Source organism: Monocercomonoides exilis, assembly GCF_001643675.1.
Source record: "Monocercomonoides exilis strain PA203 chromosome Unknown scaffold10-1930038, whole genome shotgun sequence".
In the NCBI taxonomy this organism is placed as follows: domain Eukaryota; phylum Preaxostyla; order Oxymonadida; family Polymastigidae; genus Monocercomonoides; species Monocercomonoides exilis.
The window spans coordinates 599,802-627,588 of NW_027150555.1; the positions used below are offsets into that span (position 1 = coordinate 599,802).

Sequence of the window (27,787 nt, forward strand, 5' to 3'; positions counted from 1 at the left end):
ATATTCTTGAAAACAATAAAAAAGATAAAGCATTGGATTTGATTCATGCGTAATAGGTTGAGATTTGAATGCAGAAGTGAATATAAATAATTTATATAACAGTGATTAAACATTGGAACAAGATCAACGGTTTAAACGGGAGCGATGATGCATATGGCGCTTCGAAGGCAACATTGAAAGCATAATCATTGTTTTCATTTTTCATGCTTCTTTCTTGAGTCTGATCGAACATCTATTTCTCTCTACCAGAACAAGTGAAGATGAATCAGTCAAAACACAAAGGAACAAAGAAAATGCCTCATTTCATGTATTGTTTTTTTATTTTTATTTTTATTTTTTTTTTTTTTATTTTTATTTTTATTTTTTTTTTTTTTTTGAGAAAGAGAGAGAAAGAGAAAGAGAAAGAGAGAAATTTCGTAAAGTTAAAATTTCAGTAAATAAAGAAAATGAAATATTTTTTTCAACAAAAATCAAGTTTTCTTTAATTTAAAAAACATAAACGTATATCAAAAAATAAGTTTTTTATTTTCGTTATCAGCCATTTTTTCTTGGTTTTTTTGTATTACATTTTTTATAAAGAAAAAATTCGGAATGTTTTCAAAATGAATTGATTTTTTTTTTTTTAATTCAAAGCGGTAACTTTTCTTATCAACAACGAAATGTTGTTGTTTGACGATGAATATTTTAATTTTTTTCATGTGTTTGTATTTCGCATAAACATACAAAACTCAGAAATTGAATTCCTTCGGATTTTCTATTGATGAAACAAAATTTTAAAAAACTTTATATAGCGTTCAAAAAATGGAAAAAAATTTTGCACACAACAAATAATATATTACGGTTCATTGAGAAATTTTCTTAAAGATTAACGATGTCATTGTTGACGTTTTATGCACCAACAAAGGTTTTGAGCTATTTCACTATATGGATTATCTCAATGTTTTGTTCAAAATTTTCATCTAAAAGATAATTTTTGGACCATCCAGTATTGAACAATTAGGAAGTGAAATTCTTGATCAAGGAATACATAAGGTTCTTATCGTTCTAGGAGGTGGATCTGCAAAAGAAAACGGAGTTTATGAGCGGGTGATTAAGACCTTGAATGAAAATAAAATTGGATCCATTGAGCTGTGGGGGGTGAAACCTGATCCTGTCATTGCAAAAGTCAGAGAAGGTGTTTCACTGTGCAAAAATTATTCGTTAAACATTGATGGGGTTGTGGCAGTTGGAGGAGGAAGCGTGCTGGATTCGGCAAAAGCAATTTGTGCTGGAGCAAAAATGGAGAAAGATGTTTGGGAGGTATTTTTGGGAAAAGAACAGGCGCCTACGCAAAATCTTCCATTATTTGCAGTCTTAACCGTTTCTAATTCTGCGTCGGAGTTTAATCCAGGTGCTGTAATGTCTGATCCGGATGGGTTGGCAAAAATGGAGGCAAATTTCGCTCATCCTGTGATAAGTGCAATTGATCCATCTGTTCAGTTTCATGTTCCGAAAAGAAAAGTTGTGAGCACTGCAACAAATGCATTTTCTCATTTAATGGAAAGTTATTTGTCCGTAGACAACAAAAATATTACAACTCGCCAAATCAACCTTGCATTGCAAAAATCATTATTTTCTTCTGTTGATCGAATTTTGAAAAATCCAGAAGATTTAGCAGCTCGAAGTGATTTTTGTTGGGTTATTTCGCTATCAGTCTGTGGTATTACTTCATTTGGCCTTTCTGGCGACTGGAATGTTCACTTTATCGAGCGCGCAGTAGAAACATTTGACTCAAAAGTCGTTCACGGGGAAGGGATTGGTGTTTTAACACTTGCATACTATCCGTGGCTGTATAAACAAGGAATGTGCAAAGAAATGTTTGCTGAATGGGCAGAAACTGTGTTTGGTGTTGCTGATGTTGAAAAAGCGTTGGACAACCTTCGCACCACATTCACACGATGGGGTGCTCCTGTTTCTTTGCAGGATATCGGGATAAAGCTAGAGGATGTTGAATCTATTGCTAAGTTAGAGCTTCAAAACAGAGCTGTCTTCGGAACTTCTCCGCTTAAGAAGCTTACTGAAGAAGAAATTATTCATATCCTGCGTATTGCTTGTGGAGTTGATGAAATCTGATTATAAGTGAATGCCTTTCTCATATTTATTTGTTTAATAAGTTTTTTTTTTATTTTTTTTTTCATTCATTTTACATGCATAATTCAAAGATGTTACGTTTATTTACGCTCTAACTTCAGTTCATTACAAGAAATCTAGCTTTATTTATTCACTTATGTTTATTTGCGCTTCAATATTTTCTTCATTTGTATCTTTTTTTTAAACAAAAAAAATTTCAATAATTATAATTCTTTGAGAACATTTCCTGAAATTTTTGCGTTTGTGTACGTTAATAAATACGATCATTCTCAAACTTATTTGATAAAACACAAAGAAAATAATGATTATAAACAGAATCATTCGAAAACGCATTAAATTCAACCAAAACTGAAAAAGAACAAAAACTTAAAAAAGAGCCTAATTCTAACTGACAATGAAAAATCATATGAACAAAATATTTGCTAAGCTTCCAACAATCAATTAATAATTGTACATCCAAAGCAATATCACTTTTCCTATTCAACATAAAAAAAAATTAAACAAATAATAGAACAAAGGTAAATATATTTTAATGAAAATAAACAAAATTTTTTCATTTTTATATGCTTATCATTCCATCCAAAATCGATGAAAGATTGTAATAACAGGATTATACATTGAAGGCTTAGACGGAAATGCAAAAAGTGGTTGAGGAGGAGAATAAGTGGATGAAGCATGCAAGTCAATCATCCCTTTCCTTCTAAAAGCTTCAATCAGCTGAACAAACTCCAAGCTGATCGCTGGATGAAGAACGCTGAAAGAAAGAGGCTGCAAATGTGGAGTAGATAAAATACTCTCGAAAAACGGAATTTTGCTCTCGAAAGGAAAGAAATGAGTAGACGTCGAAAAGAAAGGAGAAGCGGTTGAGGAAAACTGAGAGTAGAAAGAAGAGACATTCAGCCACGAATCGACAAAGCGTATTGGAGATTTGTATATCACAACCGGTTCATTAGGCAAATGGCATTCATTCGAGAAAAGCGTCACATGAGTATTATGGATGTCTCTTATATTTGAAGATTTTTCAAATTTTTGAAAAGAAATTGATTTTTGCAAATTCTTTCGAGAATGTTTGAAATCCTTTTGAGTGAAAAACAAAGGCTCCGATCGTCCAGTAGCTTGTAATCTATCAGACGAAATTAACGAACGAAGAGAAATGGGTTCATTCATAATCCTCATCAATCTTTTGACTTTAGCTTTTTTTTGTTCTTTACTGCTCGTTTGAGATATCTGTTCGTGTATATTGCTGGATTGAAATTTGTGATTTGGAATTATTTCCTTTTTCTGTATTTTTTTGCACAACCCCATTTCAACATGAATAAGTCCATTGCGCGGTTTATTTGAGTATTTTAAGTCGGAGGCATTATCGTCTTCATTTATACAGCAAAGACAATCTTTGGCAATATTTCCAGTATTTTGTTTGCTTTCTTGTTTCAACTCCATTTTCAATTCATTCACAAATTCGTTTTCTTCCTCGTTTTTTTCACTTGATTCAATGCCTTTTTCATTTAAACCATCTTCTCCACTGCTTTTATTATGATGCGAATGATCAACGTATGTAATTTTCATTGATTGTTCAAAACTTTCAGTTTCCATTGCAAGCATAGAATCTTCAGAACACTCTTCACCTTCATCACCTTCTTCTTCTTCTTCTTCTTCTTCTCCAGAACTTTTGTTTTTCATATCCACATTTTTTTCTGTTGAAATTTCAAATAGATGATCATCATCAATTTCTTTTGTAATCGATTCATCCTTTTCTTCTTTCTTTTCAGTTTTTTCCAACGTTTTCTCTTCTTCACCAAGATCAAGAAATTCAATCCATTTGTCAAAAGAAGAAGCTAAAACTGGTACATCTACAACATTTTTCTGACAATTATCTTTTGTTTTGCTTTCTGTGAAATAGTCCGGAAGCAAATTACTTGAAGAATCTTCATCAGATACTGTTGAAAAGAACTTGCTTGCTCTCAATTTTTCATCAATATTTTCAAAAGCCTTCTTGTTTGTCATTATTGAGTCGGAGCAAAAAGGATTAATGCTTGCATTAGCATTCACAGAATCATCTATTCTTTCTGATGAAGGATTTTCTTTGAACTGCTGCATTGAAGCAGATAAAGGAATTGATAGATGTAACGCCTTATCAGTATCGTCATTTTCTTCTTGTTTTTTATCTTTTTCTAACGGAAAATCATTAAAAGCACTAATGAGCTTGTTTTGACTGTTCGTTTGAATCTGTTTGAGATGATGCGGTGTGCATCCATCAAATGCATATGAAGGTGCAATGATGTGTTGCTGAGAAGAAGGAAGAATGGAACTGGGCATTGGCTGTTTGCATGTGAAGAAAGACAGCCAAGACGCAAAAGAAGAGGAAGAATCTAATTCGATTGATTTTTGAATTGGATTATTGTTTGCACTGAAAAAAGGTGCATTTAAGCGCATGAAACTATTTTTTACATCAGAATCTTGAGATTTAATCCATAAATTTAGCTTTTCATTGTCAGAGCTCTTACAATAATAAGTATTTGTGAGATGAGATTGGATAAATGCCGAATTATTCTTCTGCATTGAAGTTAAAAATTGCAATGGAAAATTTTGGTGAGAAGCAGATTCATTTCCAGAAAGATTTAATAATGCAGATAGATCTTCTGAATGATTTCTGTCAAAGAAATCGCTACGCTTCCGCTTTGAACGAAGAGAATGAGGTGAAAGAGAAGAAGAACGTTTCATCAAACTCACTGGATAGCAAGAAAGAGATGAAGCATCTTTTTGTTGTTTGTGAATTCTTCTAATCTTTCGAGTATTTAGATGTTCATTTGTCAAATGATTGGCAGGATAAACTATTGCTTGAATACGAGTTGAATCAAATGGTATCTTTCGAGCAGCTTCAGAAAATGGAAAGCAAGAGCCATATGTTGGTAAAACTGATTGCTTTCGAAAATTTTGCAGATTTGACAGAAGAAAGTTAGGCTCAAAATTAAAAGCAGCATATTGCGCGCTATTTCCTTCAACTGCCAAAAGAGAAGGAACGGCAATTTTTTCACGAAGAGAATTGCGTCTTTGAAGAGAACAGATAGAAGATTTTTCAATTCCTTGCCATTGAAGAAGCGATGGAATTAGCTCATTTTCTGTGCCTGTTTCATTTTTCATCTGGAAAAGATCTGATTTTTGCTCTTTATGTTTATATTTACTTCGCTTTTTTCTACGCTTTTTGCGAAGAGTAGTTCTTTTCGTCTCACTTTTATTACGACATTCACTTTTTCTCCTCCTTTCAATATCTTTAACTCCTTCCTCAACCATCCTGAGCCACTGATTGTCGATTTCCAAGGCTTCTTTTCGAGAAGGCTTTCTTTTCGCAACAGAAGATTTTCTGGTTTTGTCCATAAGTTCGCATTGACACTTTCCTTTGCTTTCCTTTAAACACAATTGCTGGACAACACTTGACCACTTTAACGCTTCATGCCCATTGCTTTCCATTCCCTTTTCAGAAAAGCTAAGGACAGATGAACCAACTCCGCGAATGCCAAGATCTCCGCAAATAATAACAGGACTCAAAGAATGTGATGAATTGTTTTTTTCGATCATTGAATCGGGAGAAATTGGATTTGTTGTTTGTTCTGAAGAAATTGAAGAAGATCGCTGCATAACAGATGTAAGTACAACATTTCGCGGTATCTCCGATACTTTCTTGCCATAAAACGCTTCAGCACTAACCTGATTTAACCATTGTAGTCTCAGTCTTTCTTTTTCTTCTTCTATTTCTCTTATTTTCCTCTCTGCAGCTTCCATCCTTTCCTTTTCTTTGACAAGTTCCAATCGAGCCTGATGAATCCCATGAGCAAGATGCAGCATTTGGATAAACTGAACTTCTTCTCCCTGCTTCTCATCGCACAAAAGAGCATTCACAACTAAAAACTGGCTGTTTTTGAGCGTATGGCGCTGCTCAGACGACTGCACGGCACTTTGACACAGCACATCTAACTGAGAAGGTCCTAACTGAAAGTTAACATTGTTGAAGGAATGCATTCCTCTGCTTTCTTTAACAGGCGAAATGAAAGGTCTGTCAAAAGAAATTGGTATGCAAAGCTGTGACAGAAAAGAAAGAAGATATGGATGAGGAAAAGAGATGATCAAAGGAGGCGGATTGGTGCAATCAAAAACGGAAGGAAATGTAGATTCGCAAAGTGCATCATTCAATTCTGATTCGCAATCCACAATTTTTGTTTCCCAATTCATGAACGATGAAAGATAAATTCGATGTGAAATATTTTTTGAATGATGAGTGTTGCTAAATGAATGAGATGATGATGAAATAGACGAAGATGAGTTAATCTGACCGCACTTGCATTTAAGCACCAGAGCAAGTGGAGCGCCAAGAAGAGTCACATGGCTTTTATCAGCATCTGAAGAAAGAACATCTCTCGCTGCTTTGATCGCAGATGCAAGCGCAGCGGTCATCGCAGCAACGACAATCTGCTCACGTGCCTCTATTAACCGATTATCGCGTCTATTTTGAAGAAATCTTGCTTTTCTCTCTTGTTCTTCCATTTGAATTCTCTCTAATTTCTTTATCTCTTCAATTTCTTTTCCGCAATTTCCAATTTCTTTCTTTTTGCTAACTTGCTCTTTGCTTTTGTCGGAATGTTCTAATTTCACTGAGCATTTTCCCTCGGCATTTTTGGAAAAATTCGATTTATTTCCACTGTGCGTTTTCTCTGAATCAGTTACAAGAACTTTAGTTGAAATCTCTTTCGAATTAGACGAACTTTCTTTGGTAGCTGCCTTGTCTGTCACATCAAAAACGCTTCTTGATTGCTTTTTCTTTTTCTTTTTCTTTTTCTTCATTGCAACAATCTTCTTTTTTTCCGATTCGTCTTGTCCATTTTCAATTGCCAACACTGAAGCTTTCACTTCTTCTGAGAGAATTTCTTTCTGCTCTCCACAGATATTATCTGTTGCTTGCAATGTTGCATTAATAAATTCTGATGCTTTTGCGGTTTGCTTTTCACTGATTTCAGCTGATGAATAATGTTGGCAAGCCACATCCGTCAAAGTTGTAGGTGCAGAAATATCCGTGCAATGTTCAGGTCTCCTTTGGCTAGGCATTTGAACAAGCATTCCGATCTTCATGTTCACTTCATCAGAGTCATTAATCTCCTGTTCAAGTTCCATCTCATCCAGAATTCCACAGCGTGCCATCTTGCCGTCTATCTTCTGCATTCGTGCTTCGAAAGCTTCCCGCCTTTGATGTGCGCGCAATCTTCTCTCAGACGGTGTAAGCTTCGTTTCGTGCATCTTTTGGTTCAATGTTAACTCACGCCTTAGCAAAAAAGCAGAATTTGATTGTGATGGTTGCAATGGCAAAGGCCGAAGAGGAGAATCACAGAATGAGTCGATGCGTTGCTGTTCAGAGCGCTCAAGGAAAGTTAATGGATTTTGTGGATGATGAATTAAAGTGGTTGTTTTTTTACGTGTTTGCTCGTCAACATCAACATCACGAGCAATTTGAATGTTCGCTATGCCATTATGATCATCTTTAGTTTTGTTGCGAAGATCATCGCTTTTTCCATCCTTTTTCATTTCATTCTCTTTCTCTATGACAATTTCCTCTTCTTCCTCGTATTCTTCCCATTCGCTTTGCTCTGAGTTTGAAGGTAATTCTTCTGGATTTTCTTTGTCTTTTTCAACTAATTCGGCTGATTGCTCCTTTTTACTATTAGCTACGCACTTTACATTGGTTTCTATTTTTTCTTTGCTTTCTATCGCTTTTTCTTTCGCCTCAATTACTTTTGCGATGATCCCTTTTTCTGCACTTTTTACTTCTTCTTTCATTCCTCCGATGTTGTATGGAATAAAATAATCTCGAAACAGCATTATTTCCCTCTCAAACATTCTCCAGTCTTCGCTTCCACATTCATTTCTGTCTATTCTTGTGATCAAATTTGGTCGGTTGAACATTAGCGCCTCGTTGACACAGCGAAGAGGAAGAGGCAGCTCACAAATAGGCAGCTTCAGCACTCCCTCATTGCCCTCTGAAGGCTCTTCGTTTCTGTTTCCTTTTTTGGAATTTGCTGCTTTTTTGTAAAATCTCTCGACAATTTTTGTGAGAACTGGGTCATGTTTGGCAGGCTCTTTCATCTCTTCTCTGATCCTCCTCATCTCTTTCACCTTCTCTTCAGCCACGCCCCGCTTCCTCCAGATTGCTATCCTCTTCTCTTCTTCTTCTGCCCTGAGCTCAGTAATTCGCCTCCTTGCGCTCTTCTTCAGCTTCCCAGTTCCCAAAATCTCAGAATATGCTCTTTCTCTGTCTTTGAGCAGCTTGTCGCGAAGTGGCGCTGCTGCAACAGCAACATCGGCTGGCAAAATAAAAGGCTCATTTTTGATTTTAATGGCGCTTTTGCGAACGTCCAGCCAGAGTCCAATTGATCTCATTGCACAAACAGCAGAAGGAGGTGTTCGTGTGGCAAGAGACGCTCTGAGCAGCTGGGAAAGAGCAGAAGAAGCCTCGTTGTTTGCAGAGGGGAGTGGGGAATGAAGATGAATGGAAGGATAATTTGAAGCAGAGGAAAGAGGTTTTCTAGAAGGATTTTGGTTGTTTGAAAGAAGTCTGCCTTGTGATTGGGGAGATGAAGAAGATGAGTAAGTGGATTCAGAACGGGAAGCTTTCTGTAATGAATGAGAATTCAAGCTGAAGCTTGAATCTTGATGAGAAGAAGAGGAGGAGGAGGAAAAAGATGAAGCAGGTGAAGAGGAACGAGTCATTGACGAATCCATCATTTCCAAAATGACAGGAAATGTGCTCATTTTCAGTCGGCTCCGGCGGAAGAATATGCAGTTGCACAAATCTGAATAATCAGCACTTGAAGAAGAAGAGCAGCTTTTGGCATCACATTCATCAGAAGAAGGAGAATGTAGCAGATTCTGTGTGAAAGAATCAGTAGATGATGATGCATTCTTTGAAGTATTTGTTTTTGTGGATGAAAGAGACGAAGAAGAGATGAGGCCAAAGCAGAGATCTGCAGGGAGAACAGGTTGTGGTGGGATTAGCTCAAATATAAAGTCACTTTGAAGTTGCATTGTTGGTGAAGATAACTGCGATTCTTCTTCATGGCTCATATTCGAAGGAGAAGAGGCAGATGAAATAGAAAAAGGAATTGAGGAATTTGATTTAATGTTATCAGATTTCTTTTTTGAATTGTGCGCATCTAAGGAAAGTGGAGAAACGCTTGTTGAACTTGAAGAACTTTGGAGCGGAGGAAATAAAGAAGAGACTGAAGAAGATGATGGCTGTGATGAAGACGGTGCACTTTGAAATTCTCGCTTTCGAAATCTCGACAAAAACGAAGAAAAAAACGGTTTTGAAGAAGATGATAACTTTGCATCAGAAGGAGACGAAGACGAAGATGAAGAATAAGAAGCAGAAAGAGGTGACTGAGGACTTTGATCTGGCATCTTCAATCGAAAAAGAGAAGACGAAGAAAGATTTGTATTCCGTGGAGATGTTTTGCATTCAGAAGCATTGTCGCCTAAAAGAGAGGCGGAAGCAGAAGACAAAGGAGACGAGCTATGAAGAAGTTTCCTTTGAGAAGAACAAAATGTTTTCTCTTTGCTTATTTGTGAGTATTTCAAAGCACGAGGGCGAATTGAAGGCGGGGTGGGTGTTTTTGTGAGGGTGAAGCGAGGAGAGGATGATGTGTGTGATGAATGACGAGGGGAAGAGTGAGGTGATGGCCCAGGTGAAAGAGAAGAGGAAGACAAGCGAGGAGAAACAGAAGAAGAATAAGGAGAGGAAGGAGTAGACAAAGAAGCAAGACGCAACGAGGGGGAGTTTGGAGATGGCTTGTGTGAATTGTGTGGTGTGGATGAAAGTGAGGAAGATGGAATTTGAAGTGTATTGTGCTCAGAAAGAGGGCTCTGTGTGGTGGAAAGAGGAGGAGTGGAAATGGCACAGCCAGTTGAGTTTGATTGCAATTTGTCGGAAAAATCAGATTGATGATTGTTTTTTGCAGCATTTGAAATGCGATCAGTGGATAAAGATAATGTTGATGATGTCTGTTTATTTATTGTTTCATCTGAATTTTTATTTGTGTACAAAATGGATTTCAGTTCGTTGAATGAGATGTGAAAGGAGTTTTTATCAGCATCTGCGGCTTGTTCGTTTTCTGGTTGATTCATCTTTAGATCTGAGGAAGGAGAGTGGAAAATTGAAGAATTGTGAGTTGGCGTTTTGAACGTATCAAATGAATTTGAACTTGTTTCTAACGAAGTATAACATTCATCTTTTGAAGATGAAGAGCACAGAGAAGACGAAGAATTGTTTAAATCCTTCAAATTCTGTGTGGATGTTGCCAAAGCATTGCAACCAATTGTCTCTGAATTGTTATCGTTTCCTTCATTTTTCGCATCGTCTTTCATCATCTGCTTCAAAAGCCTGTCAAGATGTGCATACAGCCTCATTCTATTGCTTAATCCTGTCCCCCACTTCTCTCTTTTCTGCCCCTCTCCATCTTCCGCTTCAATCCCTTTGATCAATCTTTCTCTCGCTTCCTTCGCACAGACTTCTGCCATCTTGTCTTCAAACTCTTCAATTCCATCGCTCTCTTCGTTCTTCACAGTGAAATTTCCCGCCTCTTTCTTTGAGCATATCATTTGTGCATACTTCTTCAGGCTCCCAATCGCAGTTGATTCTCTCTCATTTTCTGCCTTCCTCTTTTGCCTCTTGCGATTATCCATCTTTTCATTTCTCATCAAATTTGCCTTTAATTTTGCAACAGCAATATCCTTCTTTCGCTTCTGCTCCCTCTCCTTCATTCTTTCGGTCTGCGCTTTCTTCTTCCACTCCAACGCACATCCACATCTCGACGCCTCCTCTGCTGCTTCTGCTGCCTTCTGCACAGATCCACATGGCGCATTGATTGTCAAAGCAACGCCATCATATTCAGCAAAGAGGGCACGTGCCAGCCTTCCCACTCCATTCACAGGGACACCCTGCAGACAGACAACATCTGGCAGCCTGAGGAGAATGACAGAGGAGATGAAGGCACATCGCAATGGCCAGGAAGATTCGAAGGAGGAAGAAGAGGAGGAAAAAGAGGAGGAAGAGGAAAAGGAGGAAGTGAAGGAGGATGGAAAACTGGGTGAGGAAGCTATATCTGATGTAAGTGATTGAATAATCGAGGATTCTGAAGAAGAAGAAGAAGTGGAAAAGGAAGAGGATGTGAGAGAAGAAGATAGCTTTGAGCATCTATCTGGTTCGGAAGCAGTTCTTGTGTGAAAGGAAAGTGAAGAAGAAGGACGAAAGCCAGAAATGGAATGAGGCGAAGTGGTATTTGTCATTGGGACAGAAGTTTGTTCAGGTGAACGGATTGGAGTTGAATTCTCTGAATGAAAAGCGGTTGAAGAAGGAGATGTGGATGGGAGCAATGAAAGTGAAGAAGCAGAATGAGAATTGGTTGATGGAAGTATTTTCTGGCTGAAAGGCACAGAAAGATTGCGACCAAACGGAAGATGTGCAGAAGAATGCTTAGGAGTTGACTCAGAAGATGCAGGAGAAGAGGCAGAAGAGGAAGAATGTGAAGAGAAAGAGGAAAAAAGAGGCCTAATGATTGATGGCGGTGTGGAAGGAATCGCGTAGGAATAAGCAATTGTGCTTGGGAGGAGATTATCAGAAGGCCCAGAAAGAAGAGAAGCATCAACAGCAGAGTCAATTGAATGCGTCTGTTGAGAATCAGCAGGAAGGTTATTCAGATCGGAAATGATGGGTGATGAAGATGAATGCAAAGAAGGGAGAGAAGAAAAGGATTGTAAGGAAGAGGATGAGGAAGACGATGAGGACACTGAAGAAGCTGAAGAAGTACGAGAAAAGAATGGTGAACTTGGAGCAGAAGGGATGTTTATGGAAGAAGCACATCCAATCGGAGAATTGTGAAGCAATTGAGCGTCGTTCAATTTTTGCTGTGAAAAGCTCTCAATTTTGTTCTCTCTTTGATTCAGCACAGCATTTTTGAGTTCATCTGGATTATCTGCAGATGCGCTTTGTATTTGTCCTTCATCAGAAATTAGCAGTTTTTCAATGCTTTTTCTTTTAAACCGATCTGAAGAAGAGTCCAGCTGTGTGGTGGCTGACTTCACAGCTCCAAAAGATGATCGTGCATTTTCAGACAAAATGTGAGAATTTGAAAGTGACTTCTCTTTCAAGCCATCAGAAGTCAAACTTTGTGAAGATAAAGAAAATGAAGCTCTTTTCACTTTTGTTGGTGTGTGTTGTATTCGTGTGCTTTCTTCTAAAATGCTTTTCGCTTCCTCATTCGTTTTTTCTTTCGCCTGCTTTTCGATTTCTTTCAGCAAATTTTTCCAGTCATTCAGTGCAGACGCATAAGCATCGTTTTGTGGGGAGCAATTCCAACTCAACACAGACAAATGCTCATTTGGATCGAGAAGGTAGTCATCGTCTGCACATCTCACAGTTTCTGCCAGCCCCAAAAATGCAGAAGAGGACAGTGGAGAATTTGACTGTGGATAATCTAATAAAAGTTCGTTGATTCGCAGAGGTGAAGAAAGAGGTCTGTTTTTGTCTGAAATTGGAAGATCTTTCATTTGAGACATATTTTGAATGCATCCTTGGCTTGCACAACTCTCAATTCCTTTTGCTTGTGAAGGAATCTGCGCATCAGATCGATATTGAATCCACTTGTTTGTCAATTCTCTTTCAGAATTCTCTCTATGCAATCGATCATTTTGCACAAATGATTGCGCATTCTTGTTCTGTTGAGCAGCCAATCCTTCATTCATTTCGGTGATTGTTCCTCCTTCTCCTTTCGTCAGGCGCTGTTGCATTCCTTTGCCTTCTTTCAAGTACTTTAATTTGTGTAAAGTTTTTATTTCTTCTTTGTTTGTCAATCCATATCGCTTTTCAGTTTCAATCATCCTCTTCTCTGCCTCTTTTTCTTCTCTCTCTTTTCTCCTCTCCTCTCTTCTTCTCATCTTTTCTTCCATTCTCTTTTCCATCTTTTTCTTCAGCTCCTCATTTTCCAGTTTCCTGACGGCTTTTGTTTTCAGCAGACTGTCATAAACATAATAGAAATATTCAGGTGAAACAATCTTCTCCAACCACGCCTCCTCCAAGCCGATAACACATCCTACGCTTTCTTCGCTGTATAATTCTTCGCCTCGCAAAGCAAACAGAACAGGAACCTGCTCTTCGCCAATAAGCTCTGCAATCTCACTGAACGCTTCTTTCGCTTGTTCTGAACTGCTTCTCTCTGGAAGCTCCTCAAGGCTTTGAACAACATCCAAGATAAGCCCAGCGCGCGAAGAGTTCGTATCCATTTGCTCGTGCTCTGATCTACGAATCATTGATACGTCTATTCCACATAGAGATTCCATCAAAGACTGCTTTTCGAAAATTAAAAGCCCAGCTGTTGCATATGTTCGAGCTCTCATCAGTGAGAAAAGGGATGAAGGAGAATGATGCTGAAAAAATATTGAATGATTTGATAAGTTAATAGGAATATCAAAATCGCAAATTTCAAAAATCATCTTTGTATAAATGCCCATTTTCTTTTCACAAACCTGTGTGTTCAACACTCTGTTGTCAAAAGACGAGAGTTCTTGCCTTGGAAGTTCTTTTCTAATCTCTGCTCGAAAGCAGCCCAAATACGAAACATTTTCTGATGAAATTAAGGCAGGAAGTTTAAATATTGGGCAGTCCACAGCACAGTAAATTTGATGATAAATCACAACTTTCAGCTTTCCACCAACATCTTCGTGTTTTGGAATGTATCGACTGTACAAAAGCAGAATCAAATAGCAATAAGCGTATATTACAAAACGAATAATGAAGAACACAAAAATAGTTGCAAACCCTCCTTGAGATACAATTTCCCAACTCTTTCCCGGATGCTGAATGCTCCATTCCACGAAAATGTGCGACGAATACAAAACATCTAAATATTTTTCTGGCAATCCAATTTCAATGCCTTCAACAATTTTCTTTGGAAGAGAAAAGTATTGATGTCTTATTATGTTAGAAATATTCTTTGAAGATGTTTGCCCCATCTTGTTGCAAAATGTTCCCTTTCTCTATCTTAAACTCAAAGAAAAAATGTAATGTAATCAATACTTATTTTTCAAAGTACTGATTGAATCCGCTTAAATAAATAAAATATAAAATATTTAAAAAATTATTATATATTTTTGTGATGATCTTCGAATATTTAAAATCAATTTATGAGTTTTTTTAATGATATTCAATGTTTCATGTTATAATTTCATAAATCAAGATATTTTCATATTTTTGCCCACAACAATATAACTGGCTTTTTTTTAATGTTTTTATTGTTACTTATTAATGTAATCAACGTAAACTGCTTGGAGAATTCTGAAAGCAATTTTTATGAAGCACACAAATTCAAAGAAGAAAAGACCAAAAATGAAAAGCAATATCAGAGTTTTTCATATTCATCAACTCTTCTTCTTTCCGTTTTTCTCGGATTTGTTGGAGCAGACAGATTTTATCTTGGGCACACTACACTTGGATTTATTAAATTATTTACTCTTGGTGGATTCGGATTTTTTTATATTGCAGATATTATTCTGATTGCTTTTCAAGTTTGTTTTCAGTTTTATTGCAAATTTTATCTTTTATTGCTTTGCACATGATCAGGTTGTTCAGCCTGTTCGAGGATTTTACACATTTCCACCCGTTATTCCAAACTTACTTTTAAAATGAATAAGAGAGCGAATGAGTTGAAGTTTTTTTATAAGATTAATCTTCATCTTTGTTAGTATTTGCTATCAACCAAATTCAAAAGTGGATCTTCAGCGAACTAAAATTCCATTGGTGCGAACTCGAACAATTTGAAAAGATTGAAGAGAAAGAAGCAAGCGTCACTTTGAAAAGTTCAATAATGTTTATTGTGAAAATTAAATGAAGCTTTTTTATCTTTTCAAAAACAATCAACAAAATTGCGTTTTTGGATCAGTTCAAGTCATATTAAAGAGAAATAAAAAGAAAGAACATTTGTAAAATTGGGATTAAAAGGATTGAAAAGTGAAGTGAATCTTTTTTTCAGATAAATAAATACTTTTTCGAATTCTGAAATGAAATTATCGAAAATCATTTGCCATAATGCTCTTCATTTTTTAATTTCAACATCCCCTCTACTCATCGTCTTCATCTTCGTCGTCTTCGTCGTCTTCATCGTCGTCGTCTTCATCCTCCTCTTCCTCTTCATCCTCTTCATCAAATTCTTCTAATCCTTCATAGCTTTCATCATCATCTTCATCGTCGTCATACTCGTCCATATCTTCATCTAAGTATTCATCCAAATCTTCATCCATATCCTCTCCATCACTCATTGAAAGATCATCTGGCAAATTGCGAATTCTTTTCTTTTTCTCTTTTGCAAGAACACTTGGATCAAAACTGACAGATGAAGGAAGATAAGGACCGCTAAGCTTTGCATGTTCTTCAGCATTTGAAGTCGAATCCTTCACTGCTGAATTCTCTTTCTGTTCACTTGCCTTCGACACGGCTTCTTCTTCTTCTTCTTCAGGAGGATAGATGCTTGACGATGGGCTGAATACACATACGACCAGAGAAGGAACAAAAGCTGTTTTTTCCTTTCGCTTCATCAAAGCAGCTCGTACACAGCTGAAAAGAGTCGATTGTACCAACAAATTTTCAGAAGCTGAAGATGACGAAGCATTCGAGTTTTGCTCTGACGATTCCCCGTTTCCTTCAGCTTTGTCTGTTGCAGGCTGCATTTGGTTGGTGTTATTGGTAGAATTGTCTAATTTCTGAATGAGTGGAGGAACCGTATAAAATGGCATCCTTCCGCTTCTCCAGTCTTCCATCACTGCCTTTGCGGCTTTTTTCAGTAAAATCATCTCAAAGTTATTCAAGCTAGCATCTTTTTCTGCTCTGGCTCTTCTCTTTGCTTCTTTCTTCTTCTTATTCAGATTTTCTTGTCTTTTTTGTCCCTTTTTGTTGAGTTTAACGTATTCTTCGGAGTCATCTTCCTCAGAATCTTCTTCTTCTTCTTCTTCGCTTTCAATGACTTTGTCAAGTTTTGACTCATCTTCCACATCCATTTTGATTGAATCATCTTCCTTTTTGGCTGCCTGTTTGCCTTTTACTTGCTGCTTCTTATTCTTCTTTCCTTTGCCCTGTTTCACATCAGCCATCCATTCATTCTCTAGTTGATTGATAAGCTCTTCCTTCTCTTTCCTTCCTCTTCCCTTCTGTTCTCTTGCCTTTCTCAATCTGTTTGACTCCATTCGCGAAATACGAGCTTTTTCCTTCGCCTCTTCTCTCTCTTCTCTTCTCTTCTGCAATGCTTCTGTGTATCTCTTCATCAGATTCTCTGGAAGATCCAGATGTGTCGCAAAGGAATAAATGAACTCCTTCAAGTCGTGGAACTGTGGAAGAGAATATCGCTTGATGAGAGGGAGAAGATTCACATTGGCAGAAACAGGAGAAGATGGATAAAAATACTCATTGTGTGCTGATGATGAGGAGGAGGATGAAGCATTAGAAGACTTGTCTGTTGGATGCACTTCCACAAGATGTGATGCAAATTGCGGTGTCTCTGCCACAAGCGCAAGGAAGAAGAGGGCATCTTCCATCGACTTGCTCCGAAGCATTGAACGAATAAAACGCATCATCTTGTCGATTTCTTTGGTTTCCGGCTTATCTGCTTTGTTTGCCTTTTTATTCTTTTTGTTTTTATTTTCTTCTTTCTTCTTTTCTTCTTTTGATTTTTCTTTTTCTTTTTTATCATCTTTTTTATCATCTTTTTCTTTATCTTCCTCTTTCTTCTCATTTGCATCGTTTTCTTCTGTCTCTGCTTTGTTCTCTTGGATGGCATTCTTTAATGGATCGTCGTTCTCTTTGATTGTTCCTGTTGCCATCACAACCTCCACATCATCACCAGCAAGAATAACTGGTATCAAAGGCAATGAACCTGAAATTAATAAAAGAGAGATAAAAAAAAATACAGAAAAGCAAAGTTAGAAGAAGAGGAGGAGGAAAAAAAATAGCATTTTCATAAAAATAAATAAATAAATAGCAAATTTTTTATAAAAGATTATTTGACATTATCAGAAGTAATCAAAATAATAATAATAATAATAATAATTTTTCAATATCATTTTTTTTTCCTCAATACAAACTTCCTGCAACTTTAATGACAGTTGATTCAGGAGGCATCAAAACAGTCGGATGCCATCGATTCTTCTTATCCTTTCTGCCACGATGTGCATGGCGCGATTTCTTTGGAATGAATTCTTCTTCTTCCTCTTCTTCCTCTTCCTCTTCCTCCTCATTTTCTTCATTTTCTTCTTTCTTTTCTTTTCCTTCTTCTTCTTCCTTCTGCTGATTTTCATTTTGCTGTGCTTCTGAGGGTTTCATCGCTTTCTCATCCATTTGACTGTTTTCTCCTTCTCCTTCTTTCTTTTGCAATTTCTCTTCATTTGTTGCTTCATTTGGCTTCTGATTATTATTCTCTGTTGCTTCTACTGTTACTGCTGCTGCTGCTGATGATGATGATGCTTCTTTGCTATTTTCAGCATTATCTTTTTGTTTTGTGGATTTTTCGCATTTTTCAGATTCTGTTTGCGTGTGATTGTCTTTCTCTTTTGTTTTTTCTGTCTTTTTCTTCTCCTTTTTCTGATTGTCTTCTTTCTTTCCTTCAACATTTGTGCTCTCTTCATCCATTTTCATTTTAGCTTCCTCTTCGTCACTCAAATTTTCTTCTTCAACTCCTTCCTCTTCTTCTTCCTCCTCTTCCTCTTCCTCTTCCTCGTCATCATCTTCATACTCACTATCATCTTCATCCCCTTCATCCTCAGAATCAAAATCTCCGTTTTCTTTCCTCATAATCGTCTCTCTCTTTGACAACACTCTTTGAAGCATGCGCAAAAGTGATTTTTTCCCCGTTCCTTCATATCCCACAACACTCACACGAAGAGATGAGGCATCTTCGGCTGAGCTTTCGTTTTTGGCTTCTTCTGCTTTCTTTTCAGCTGACATCTGTCGAAGAACATTCATCAAAATGTCGTGGCCTGATTATTAACAGAAAAATACATATTGAGAGGGGAAAAAAATGAAATCGGCAAAAAAAGAATAAATACAACAGAAAACAAAGGCATCAATTTTCCTACAAAGGAACTGCATGTTTAAAAAATATCCTAATTTTTAATAAAAAAAATATGAATCTCAATCAAATGTTCACTCTAACTCTCTCGCTCTTTTTCTTTCTCTCTTTCATCAGCACACCAAAGGTCTTCTTCTTGAACAGTTCTTCTCTTTCCATTTGCTCTTTCTCCTGTCTTCTTCGAAGTTGGGCAGCTCCCAAATGTGCTCCGTTTTCGTTGAATTCTTCCTCTTGAGTCAGCCATTCCACCAGCAGTTCATCTTTATGGATCAGCTTAATAAGCCTCTTGTACTGCTTTTTCTGTGCTCTGCCAGAAGATCCTCTTCCGTTTCCTCTTCCTCTTCCCCCTCTTCCTCTTCCTCCTCTTCCTCGCCTTCCCCTTTCATTGCCATTGTCATCACTCTGATTGTGAAGAAGTTTGCGGTTTTGGGCAAGACGCTTCTTCACAATTTCCAGTTTTTTTGTGCTGGCATTTATCTTTGGATTGACGTTGTGAGCGATACATTGCATAGGCAAAACAATAAATGGGAATGTCAATGAATCAAAATATTTCATCCATCCTTCAAGAACCTTTCTTGGAACAAGGTCTAAATTAATTGAAATGACAAGAAAAACATATAAACCAATTGAAAATGTTTTTAAAAAAAAATTAAAAGGAACCTTTTACAAACCAATTTTATTTAAAACAATTATTAATTTCTTTTTTTTCAATAACACCTCAGTTTCAAGTGCTTGACAACGAGTTGCTGATGGATCCCTTGCGTCCACTACTTCAATAACAACATCAGATAATTCGATTAATGAAATGATGTTTGATCCTCCACTAAAAGAAGGGATTATTGTAACTATTTCAAAAAAATGAAATAATCAACAAAAAGGAATTCAAACTTTTATTAGTTTCAATAAATTTTTCTGGATTGATTCTTTTACATTTCTCTAACTTTGTTTCATCGTCAATAACTTGATCAACATGCAGATCTTCATTATCTTCGTTTAAAGGCTTTTCTTTCTGTTGAAGTCTCATTTGAGCTTTTTCTTCTTCGAGCGCTTTTCTTATTTGTTCTGTTTGATCGAGCAATTGTTCCTTTAAAGGATATGCATGAGGAATTGGTGGTTCTTTTCGTGGGCCTGAATTTTTGGAAAAACATATAGAATATAAATTTATCGCAGCATGTACATGCCTTGGCGAACAGGTTTAAGTTTTGACATCCTGCGTACTTTTCTATCGTGCTCCTTAACCATTTTTCTGATGGAGTACTTCCTTCTCAGAGTCTTTCTTTTAGACAAATGCTCTATTCATTATAAAATAAAAATAAAAAATCAATCATAATAATAAAACAAAAGAAAAGAACAATAGCAATAGTACAGAAAATAATTTAAAATAAATAGCACGTAAATGTTTATAATTATTCGAAATTTCCAAACTCTTTCTGACCATCTTGATTTCTTTCCGTTATATGGTACATTTGATCATACGTGATCGAATTGAACAGTTTTTAACAAAAAACAATAACATTTGAATATTAAAATATAATAGATGATAAATGATGCAAACTAGATCTTTGCGATAAGGAAATTATTGGCAACCTATGTCGGTCAAAAAAATAAACCAGTGTCGAGTGTTTTTTTTTTTTTTTTTTTTTTTTTTTTTTTTTTTTTTTTTTTTTTTTTTTTTATTGAAAGTGATTGTAAATAATTTTTAGTAATAAACAAACTATTAAATTATTTGGCATTTTATTTGAATTTTATTAATCATTTTTTATTTATTATTATCAATTTTTTTTTAAAAAAAAATTAATTTATGAATGAAAAATAAAAGTTTTGTTAACTAAGAAATGATAAATATTTGTTTATGCTTATCCAATGAAACCGAATAAAATTCGGCTGAGGGCTAGACTGATTCAATCCTGTTACTCAAATTTTTCTTAAAAATTGAGTAACATGCAGGACTTGGCTCCAGAATCAGTTTCCCAGGTAAATATATATTTATTATCAAAAATTTCATATAAATAAAAATAAAAAAATAAATAAGTGTTTAATTAAATTGCATATTGAAATTTTTGGAATAATAACGGGTGGAACAAAATTTGGCACAAGAAAACTTTGCCCCATATATATTCTTGCTTATTGTCAAAAAAAAAATTTTTTTTTTCTACATTGAAAAATAGGTGTAGAATTGTTCAATTGTTGAATGGTCTGTGATTCAAAGTAATCAACGGTGAAAAACATTTCAAATCATATAATACAAATTCAAGTCAAAATAATGCTTTTATTTCTGCTTATTATTCTCTTCTATTGAAATGACTGATATCAATAATTTTGTCAGAAAAACTTATTTGCCAATAATGAAATATTGAAAGTGCAAAATTACGTATATTTCTTGAAAAATTGAAAGAAAATCGACATAATAAACTTGTCTTGTTTGAAGAAGAAGAATGCAAAAAAATGTCTGACCCTTAAAATTTTTTGTTGAAAGTTTGGAAATGGAAAAGGAAAGCGGAGAAATGAGTTGCAATCAAGACATTACCAAAAATCAATGTGAAAAAATAACTGATAACGAAAAAGGAAGCAGAATAAATTATTGCGTCAATGATTCTAGTGAATTATTGTTTTGCAAACAGTCAACTTCTGGAAGGACAAATCAGTCAACATTTATTACACCTTCATTGCTGCAAATATATTCTTTAATGGATAAAAATCATGTTCCAAGTTATAGAAAACTTGCTCGAGCTCTTGGAATGAATGTTTTCCATCAACCTTACATATCGTCAACTAGCTTTTCTGAAAATACTTTAATGATGCTCAACAACATCAGAGGACATATATGTACTTCATCTTCAATCGAAGACGATCAAAGGAATTTTTTTATTTTTCTAATTAGCACAATTGAGATGGAATACATAACAAGATTTTCATTATTTGCTTTTCTTTTTATGATGGCACTTAACCTTCCACATGTTTGCCACACATTATTCTCCATAATGTGTTGTGCTTTTGTTCTGTTATTTGCGATCTTCATTTATTTAATATTCAAAAAATTACTTATACTAAACCGAGTGTTAGCTACAAAAAAATATTTGGATCGAAATGTTTTAAACTGGAAGAACACCCCATATTACTCCGAATATCACCGTGGAATAAATTTTAAATATACTTTGCTTCTTTCGCTATTTTCATGGGTTTTGCCTTCGTTCGAGAATGAGACAGACGAAGAAGGTTATCCTTCTATTTTTGAAAAGATGAAAGGATATTCATTGACAAACTGCGAAGAAATACATCTTGATGATGCAGGCGAGAGATGTTGCAATTGCTACGAAATGAGAGGGAAAAGTGAAACAAGCGAAAGCCATTATAGAATGAATCTAATGAAAAACCGTGAAAATGACACAAAGGAGAAAGAATCAGCATCAGTTGCAAAGGAAGAAAGATTGCTATTGCTTTGCGAGCCTAACGCTCTTGCAAACGAAGCAGCCAATAGCCAAGAGGAAAATGCCAAATGCCAAAGGGGTCCCAATCAAAATTCAAAAATTCATGGAGAAATAATCGACGAGATAGATGGCGATAAAGATATCACTTGTAACATAATTACATCGGATACAAAGAAAATACCTGATGCTGTTCCTGCGTCTGGAGTCAGCAACAAAGTTACTATGGAGTGCTTGACTTCTGCAGAAGAAGCAGGCCTGCAAATAGAACATAAATATGCTGAAGGCTGCATAAATGCTGAAAATTCAGAGAAAACACCTGATGATGAAACAAAACCTTCAAAAATTGCAGGCAAAAACAATTCTTCGCTGATGACAGAAGAAGAAGAAGAAGGCGAAAAAGAATTATCTGAAAGAAGCTCAAAGGACAGAAAAGAATCTGAAAACTGTTCTTCAGAATGCCAAAATCTAACTAATTCTGGGCGTAGTGAGTCTGTTGAACGACACAATGAAGATATTTCACAAGAGCGACGCAGCTGCGATGCGTCAACAGAACGTGCTCAATCAAGCAAAAAACTTAAGCATCATCCACACAGCAAGCATCAGCCATCGTCCTCCCATCGCCACAGAAGCCTTCAAAGAAAGGGCAGTCGCTTCCACAAAAAGAATGACAGGGCAGCAGATTCAGATTCTGCAAGCTCGTTTGTTGCTTCGTCCAAGAATTCCGCACACGAGCGCAATGACAGAGAAGATTTCTCTGTTGACTCACTTGAAGTTTCAGAGGCAAGTGAGATGACTGCTTCGGTCGATCGCTCTGTTTATTCAAGATCATCCCGCTCCCTTTCACATTCTTCTGTTTCACCTGCTTCTGTTTCTGCATCTCAGTCCCGCTCGCCTTCACGCTCTCCTTCTTCTTCGTTTACAGAACATGAGCGATTCAATTCAGAGGACGAAAGATTTGATGAATGTAATGAAAGAAAAAGAAGAAGCGGAGTAAAAAGGCAGCAAAGCGGATATTCAAAAGGAGAAAACAAAGACAATTATTTGTCGAGTACTCGCCATTCGCGCCCGAGATATGGCGACAGAACAAAAAGGGAAAGTGTGAGAGGAGAGAAACAGGGAAGGAAAAATGGCGAAAGGAGATATTCATCCTGCGATTCAGATTCGGAGTCACGAACAAGAAGCAGACGTTCGGATGATGAATATAGATCAAGCAGAAAAGAGTTTGACAGGGATGAAATGAGCGACGAATCAATTGTGAGCCAAAGTCCAGAGGAACAGAGCATCTGTGAAAGGAGGAGGAAATCAAGAAAGTAATCTAAATTGTAACATTACCTGAAAATAAACTGTATTATAAATGCGTTTCTTTGAATAGGTTATTTGTTTTTGTTTAATCAAATTTTTTATTTAATTATGACATTTCGTTTTTAATTGAAATGCACATCATTTTGAGTATATATTTTGCAGTTGTTTCAAAACAATAATCAGACACAGACTTAAGGGCTTTTCATTTAAAAAGATGAAAAAAGCATAAGACGATTATCTTTTGAAGATATTCATAGAAGAACTGTAAGAAATTGCTATTTTCATTTTGGTGTTGTCTCATTTCTTTTAATCAAACTTCCCTATCTTAACACAGCTCCTGATGATTTCTTCATTTAAGTATTTTTTAATGAAGAAGAAGCACAAGATTTCAATTCAAAACAAAGAATAGTCACTTTCCATCTACGATAAAATGCAAAATATTAACTTCAGTTTTCCAAGATATCTTTTCACTCTTATTATTGCGACAATTTCTATTTTTGAATCATAAGAGTATTGGCAAATGATATTTCTCTTAATCTCATTCATCAACATGAAGATTTATTTACAAATTTGATTACATATTCTGATTGAAAATAAACAAAACATGCTTCAATTACAGACAAATATTTTACTACTCCATTATCAGTAATTATTCAAATGACAAAAATACAACGAAGAATAAGAACAAAAACAGGAACTTATACAACAGCATCAATGAATGGAAGATTATGATGAAGTATAAGATGAATACAGGTCAATTGAAAAAAAAAACGATATTTTAAAGTGTACTTATATAAAAACAGAAATCATGATTCAAACAAGCAATAAACTTTTAATCTGCCACCAAATAAAAATTGCACATTCCAGTGAAATAGCAGAATGCACAAAATGATTCAAATAAAAACATCCTACAAAGACTCATAAAACAAATGACGCAAAGATCATTTTTAAAAATACTGCTTTCAAAAAGTGAAGAAATTCAAGAAGATGTTGCGGAGCGCCCAGGTACGAAAAGTTCAAATCAAACAAGCTCAAACAAAAATAAAGATGAAAACTATTTTTTTCGAAGCATTTCAATACAACAAAACGCAGTAACGAAGAAAGAGCTTCAAATTCATAAGCACCAAAGCTTAATTGCTCTTCTCATTTCTTTCTTCTTCATCTGGCTCCGCTCTCTCAAACTCAGATGGCTTCAGTAAAATTATATAAAAATTAAAAAATAAAAGGAAACAGCAAAACAAAAAACATTTGGAAATAAAAATAAATAAATAAATTAAATTCAATCTCATTTACATGAAGTGAAAATTATGCAATGACATCATGTTTCTACTTCTGATCTGTATGATCTTCGAGTTGTTGCTCCTTCTTTTTCTTTTCCCACTCACTTCGCTCCATCGCTCTTTCCTTTCTTCTCGTCTCTCTCTTCTCCTTCAGCTCTCTTTCCCACTCAGTCTGCACCATCTCCTCGTTGTAATCGAACCCTTCGAACTCTCTCTCCACTTCTTCTGCCTCTGTTTCCGAGTCAAACTCAGGCCCAGGTGAATCAACCGGCGGCTCCGACAAGAAAGCCGTGTCAATATTTGACATGTCCATCACACCAAGTTTGAGACTCGGTTTGAACGGCGGCGCAATCAGCAGCTTTTTCAGCTTGTTCCAATCAATCCCCGCAAACACCGGGTGTGAAAGCACTTCCAGGCCACGCTGCGGGCCAGAGCCCAAACGTGTGAGTGGGTTGCGAGAAAGAAGGGCAGTGATGAAGTCTTGCACGACTGAAGGAATGGACGAAGGGAATGTGAGAGATGACTGAAAATATGTTAGAGAATGAGGATGATCGGAAAACAAGGAAAATGAAGTGGTTATCATTAAACATGCATATACAACATAACAATAACAAAAACAATAATATTAACAATTGTATATCAATCAATAAAAATAAATAAATAAAATGTCACACATTTAAAGTGTTCCAATAGAGCTGGTTTCTGTTCGATGAGTAAAAAGGCGGATGACCAAAAAGCATCTCAAAGAACAGAACACCCAACGCCCACCAGTCAACTGCTGTGCCATACGGAAGACCTTGAATGACTTCGGGTGCTAAGCAAATTCAAATTTGGTTTAGAAAATAAAATAATAATAATAATAATAATAATAATAATAATAAAAGAAGCGGAAGAGGTGGAAGAAGAAAAAGAATGAGATAACTCCACAAAATCACAAATAGCACAAACCAAGATATTCAGGAGTGCCGCAGAAAGTCGAAGTGAGGGTGGGGATAAGATCAGTGTCTGTGCAATTCTCCTTCTCTTCAATAGACCGCATCCCTTTCATTATCCCAGGCCCCGAATACGTCTGCATCTTCTTTTCCTTTGCCGCAGCGTTCGCTTTGTCTTTGTCCTTAATTTTTTCCTTTTCTCTTTTCGACTCCTTCTCTCCGCCAGAACTGCCTCCTCCTACACCTGATATGCCCATCTTAGCCAAACCGAAGTCAGTCAGCATGATGTGTCCGTTTTCTTGTATCAGTACATTCTCAGGCTTAAGATCTCTATACACTATTTTCTGTGAGTGAAGATGATGAAGTGTAAGAGCAAGCTCAGCAACGTAAAACAGCGAAAGAGAAAGCGGGAAAGTGCCAGCTCTGTTCGTTGGGTTTAAAAAGGAATACAAAAGAAGTTTCGAGTGGGATAACCATTCAAGCAAGTATTGTTCAATACGAAAAAATCATAATTAAAATATATTTCCCATTCAAAGTCTAAAAAAAATCAGTGTCCAAACCTTCTCAGATGGAAAAACAGCTCGCCTCCGTTTGCCCAGTCCATCACGACATACAACTTGCGTGGTGTTTGGAAGGCGAAATGAAGCTTAGGAATGAAAGGAAGAGAAGAAAACTTGGTCAGCTTGGGGAATATAATATCTGTCCTTAACAGATCTTCATCCAATGCATTTGGAGTGTGTTCTTTGTGTGTCTGGTGAGATGAATTCGACACGTCTGACTGCGATTTGCCTGCTGCCTCTTTGTTTTCTTCTTTCTCCTCAGCATTTTCTGAATTGCTTGCTTTTTCGTTCTCGCCCGCTTTTTCACTGTGATTTTTGCCTGAATCCTCTCCGTCTTTTGCATCACATTGATTCGAAGTGCCATCTTCTTTTCTCTCTTCTTTGTCTCCTTTTTGCGAATCACATTCAGTTCGCTTGGAATTCTCTTCAGCGCTTCCAACATCCAATTCGCCTTCCTCATCTTCCTCGCTTTCATTACGAGGCGATGAAAACAATGCCAATATCGTCCTTTCAGTGAGTGTATGCTGCTCCTGTTTCCTTTCTTTCATCTTCTTTTTCTGAAGTGTCTTCATTGCAAATATCTGGCCGGTATGTTTGTATCTGACTTGAAACACCTATAAAGTGATAGAATTTTTTGAATATCAAATGAAAAAATATTTAAAGCAACAAGGTTTTGAATTCCAAAAAGAAAAGAAAGAAATGAATTTAGAAAATTTAGTTAACAATCACACTTTCCCAAAAGACCCCATTCCCACAACAGCAAGAATGTCAAAATTCGCCAAGGAAACAGTGTTCGCTGAAGGTGTTATCGAAAATCCCAGCGGGACATCTGGCCGAGGAGGTGGAAGAGAAGGAGGCATAACTTGCTGAGGAGATGTCGATGACGAAGCAACTGCTGAAGATGAACCTTCTGCACTGCCATCTGATGATGAAGCGTCATTTGGAGGAATTAGCATATAAGAAGACATAACAGATAGCGGGACCAGTCCTCCAGTTTTGCCGCTCCCAGGAGCCTTTCCTCCAAATGGAAACGGCCTTGTCTGCGATAACAAGATTTAATTCATATTTAAAAATCACAAAAATTTATAAGATTGCAAAGAAAACGTAAATAATAGAAGACAAACATTTGGCATGGTTGGAGTTGGGCCAGTTCCAGAACTAAGTCCAAATTGCTGCATGTTATTCAAAGGCAACGAAAGAGGAGGGGGAGGAACAACACCAGCTGACTTTGCAGAACCTGCACTTAAAGCAATTTGATGTGTTTGCTGAGAAGAAGGAATATTTATTTGATGACTTCCATTGCTTGAATCTTGAATCAAGCGATTCTCTGTTTCATCAAATGCATTATATTCAAATACATTATCATCGTCATCATCAAACCCTTGTCCTGGCTTTAATCACAGTTACAAATTTTTATGAAAATTGTCGAGTGCATATAATCAATAAATTTTTAAAAATCCGTACAAAACATACAGCTTTTTCGGAAATCATCTTTGACATTTCTTCGCTTCCAATATCAAACTTGTTTATTGTTTCAAAAATCTTTTCGAGCTGATTTTCATCCTGCGAATCAAAATGAACACGCTGTATCGTTGTAAGTGTGAAAGAGAGCTTTCCCGGTGCATCACGATGAAATCCAAGAATTTCGTCTTTTCCAATAAACCATTTGACGTTCGTACCATCCATATTTCGAACTCCATCAGCTGCAAAACACAAATTCCTTTTTTGTCTTTTCCCGTATCTATTTGTCTTTACAACATCAAAAGTTACACAAGGTTGATCTCCTATTGGTTTCTTTGGATGCTTTCCTCGCGAAAAAAGCCCCGAAAAAGGGGTTGACATTTGATCTAACACATTATTATGCTTATTGTTGAAGTGAGTTTTTCAAAAATACTATTTAGAAAAGCATCCAAAAATAACATAAAAGAAAACACTATTTTTCAACACACAACTTGATAAAATAATGAGTTCTCATCCTGCAATTTCATTTCTATATTCGTGTGAAAT

General features: G+C 36.3%; 6 protein-coding genes across 6 annotated transcripts; 3 read left to right on the forward strand and 3 right to left on the reverse strand.

Moving 5' to 3' along the window:
• Window positions 1-871: 871 nt before the first annotated feature.
• Window positions 872-2,346, forward strand: MONOS_1599 (putative NADH-dependent butanol dehydrogenase a; the record flags this gene model as incomplete). The annotated part of the gene is made up of 2 exons (XM_067868894.1): window positions 872-904; window positions 967-2,346. The coding sequence occupies 2 exons, from the start codon at window positions 872-874 to the stop codon at window positions 2,110-2,112; spliced, it is 1,179 nt and encodes a 392-aa protein (XP_067731925.1). The 3' UTR covers window positions 2,113-2,346.
• Window positions 2,347-3,635: 1,289 nt separating this feature from the next.
• Window positions 3,636-14,178, reverse strand: MONOS_1600 (uncharacterized protein; the record flags this gene model as incomplete). The annotated part of the gene is made up of 4 exons (XM_067868907.1): window positions 3,636-3,655; window positions 3,711-13,593; window positions 13,693-13,906; window positions 13,985-14,178. The coding sequence occupies 4 exons, from the start codon at window positions 14,176-14,178 to the stop codon at window positions 3,636-3,638; spliced, it is 10,311 nt and encodes a 3,436-aa protein (XP_067731926.1).
• A 270-nt stretch (window positions 14,179-14,448) lies between these two features.
• On the forward strand, window positions 14,449-14,851 carry MONOS_17240 (putative TM2 domain; the record flags this gene model as incomplete). The annotated part of the gene is made up of 2 exons (XM_067870141.1): window positions 14,449-14,730; window positions 14,786-14,851. The coding sequence occupies 2 exons, from the start codon at window positions 14,449-14,451 to the stop codon at window positions 14,849-14,851; spliced, it is 348 nt and encodes a 115-aa protein (XP_067731927.1).
• Window positions 14,852-15,087: 236 nt separating this feature from the next.
• Window positions 15,088-19,737, reverse strand: MONOS_1601 (uncharacterized protein). The gene is made up of 7 exons (XM_067868918.1): window positions 19,704-19,737; window positions 19,460-19,570; window positions 19,167-19,406; window positions 18,950-19,123; window positions 18,401-18,865; window positions 17,296-18,186; window positions 15,088-17,087 (listed from the first exon to the last, which is right to left on the reverse strand). The coding sequence occupies exons 1-7, from the start codon at window positions 19,714-19,716 to the stop codon at window positions 15,283-15,285; spliced, it is 3,699 nt and encodes a 1,232-aa protein (XP_067731928.1). The 5' UTR covers window positions 19,717-19,737; the 3' UTR covers window positions 15,088-15,282.
• A 1,595-nt stretch (window positions 19,738-21,332) lies between these two features.
• MONOS_1602 (uncharacterized protein) lies at window positions 21,333-23,203 on the forward strand. Its single transcript, XM_067868927.1, has one exon. The coding sequence runs from the start codon at window positions 21,518-21,520 to the stop codon at window positions 23,018-23,020; it is 1,503 nt and encodes a 500-aa protein (XP_067731929.1). The 5' UTR covers window positions 21,333-21,517; the 3' UTR covers window positions 23,021-23,203.
• Window positions 23,204-23,616: 413 nt separating this feature from the next.
• MONOS_1603 (putative Protein kinase domain) lies at window positions 23,617-27,629 on the reverse strand. The gene is made up of 7 exons (XM_067868936.1): window positions 27,254-27,629; window positions 26,905-27,171; window positions 26,512-26,820; window positions 25,781-26,394; window positions 25,237-25,643; window positions 24,963-25,102; window positions 23,617-24,811 (listed from the first exon to the last, which is right to left on the reverse strand). The coding sequence occupies exons 1-7, from the start codon at window positions 27,620-27,622 to the stop codon at window positions 24,335-24,337; spliced, it is 2,583 nt and encodes an 860-aa protein (XP_067731930.1). The 5' UTR covers window positions 27,623-27,629; the 3' UTR covers window positions 23,617-24,334.
• Window positions 27,630-27,787: the final 158 nt, after the last annotated feature.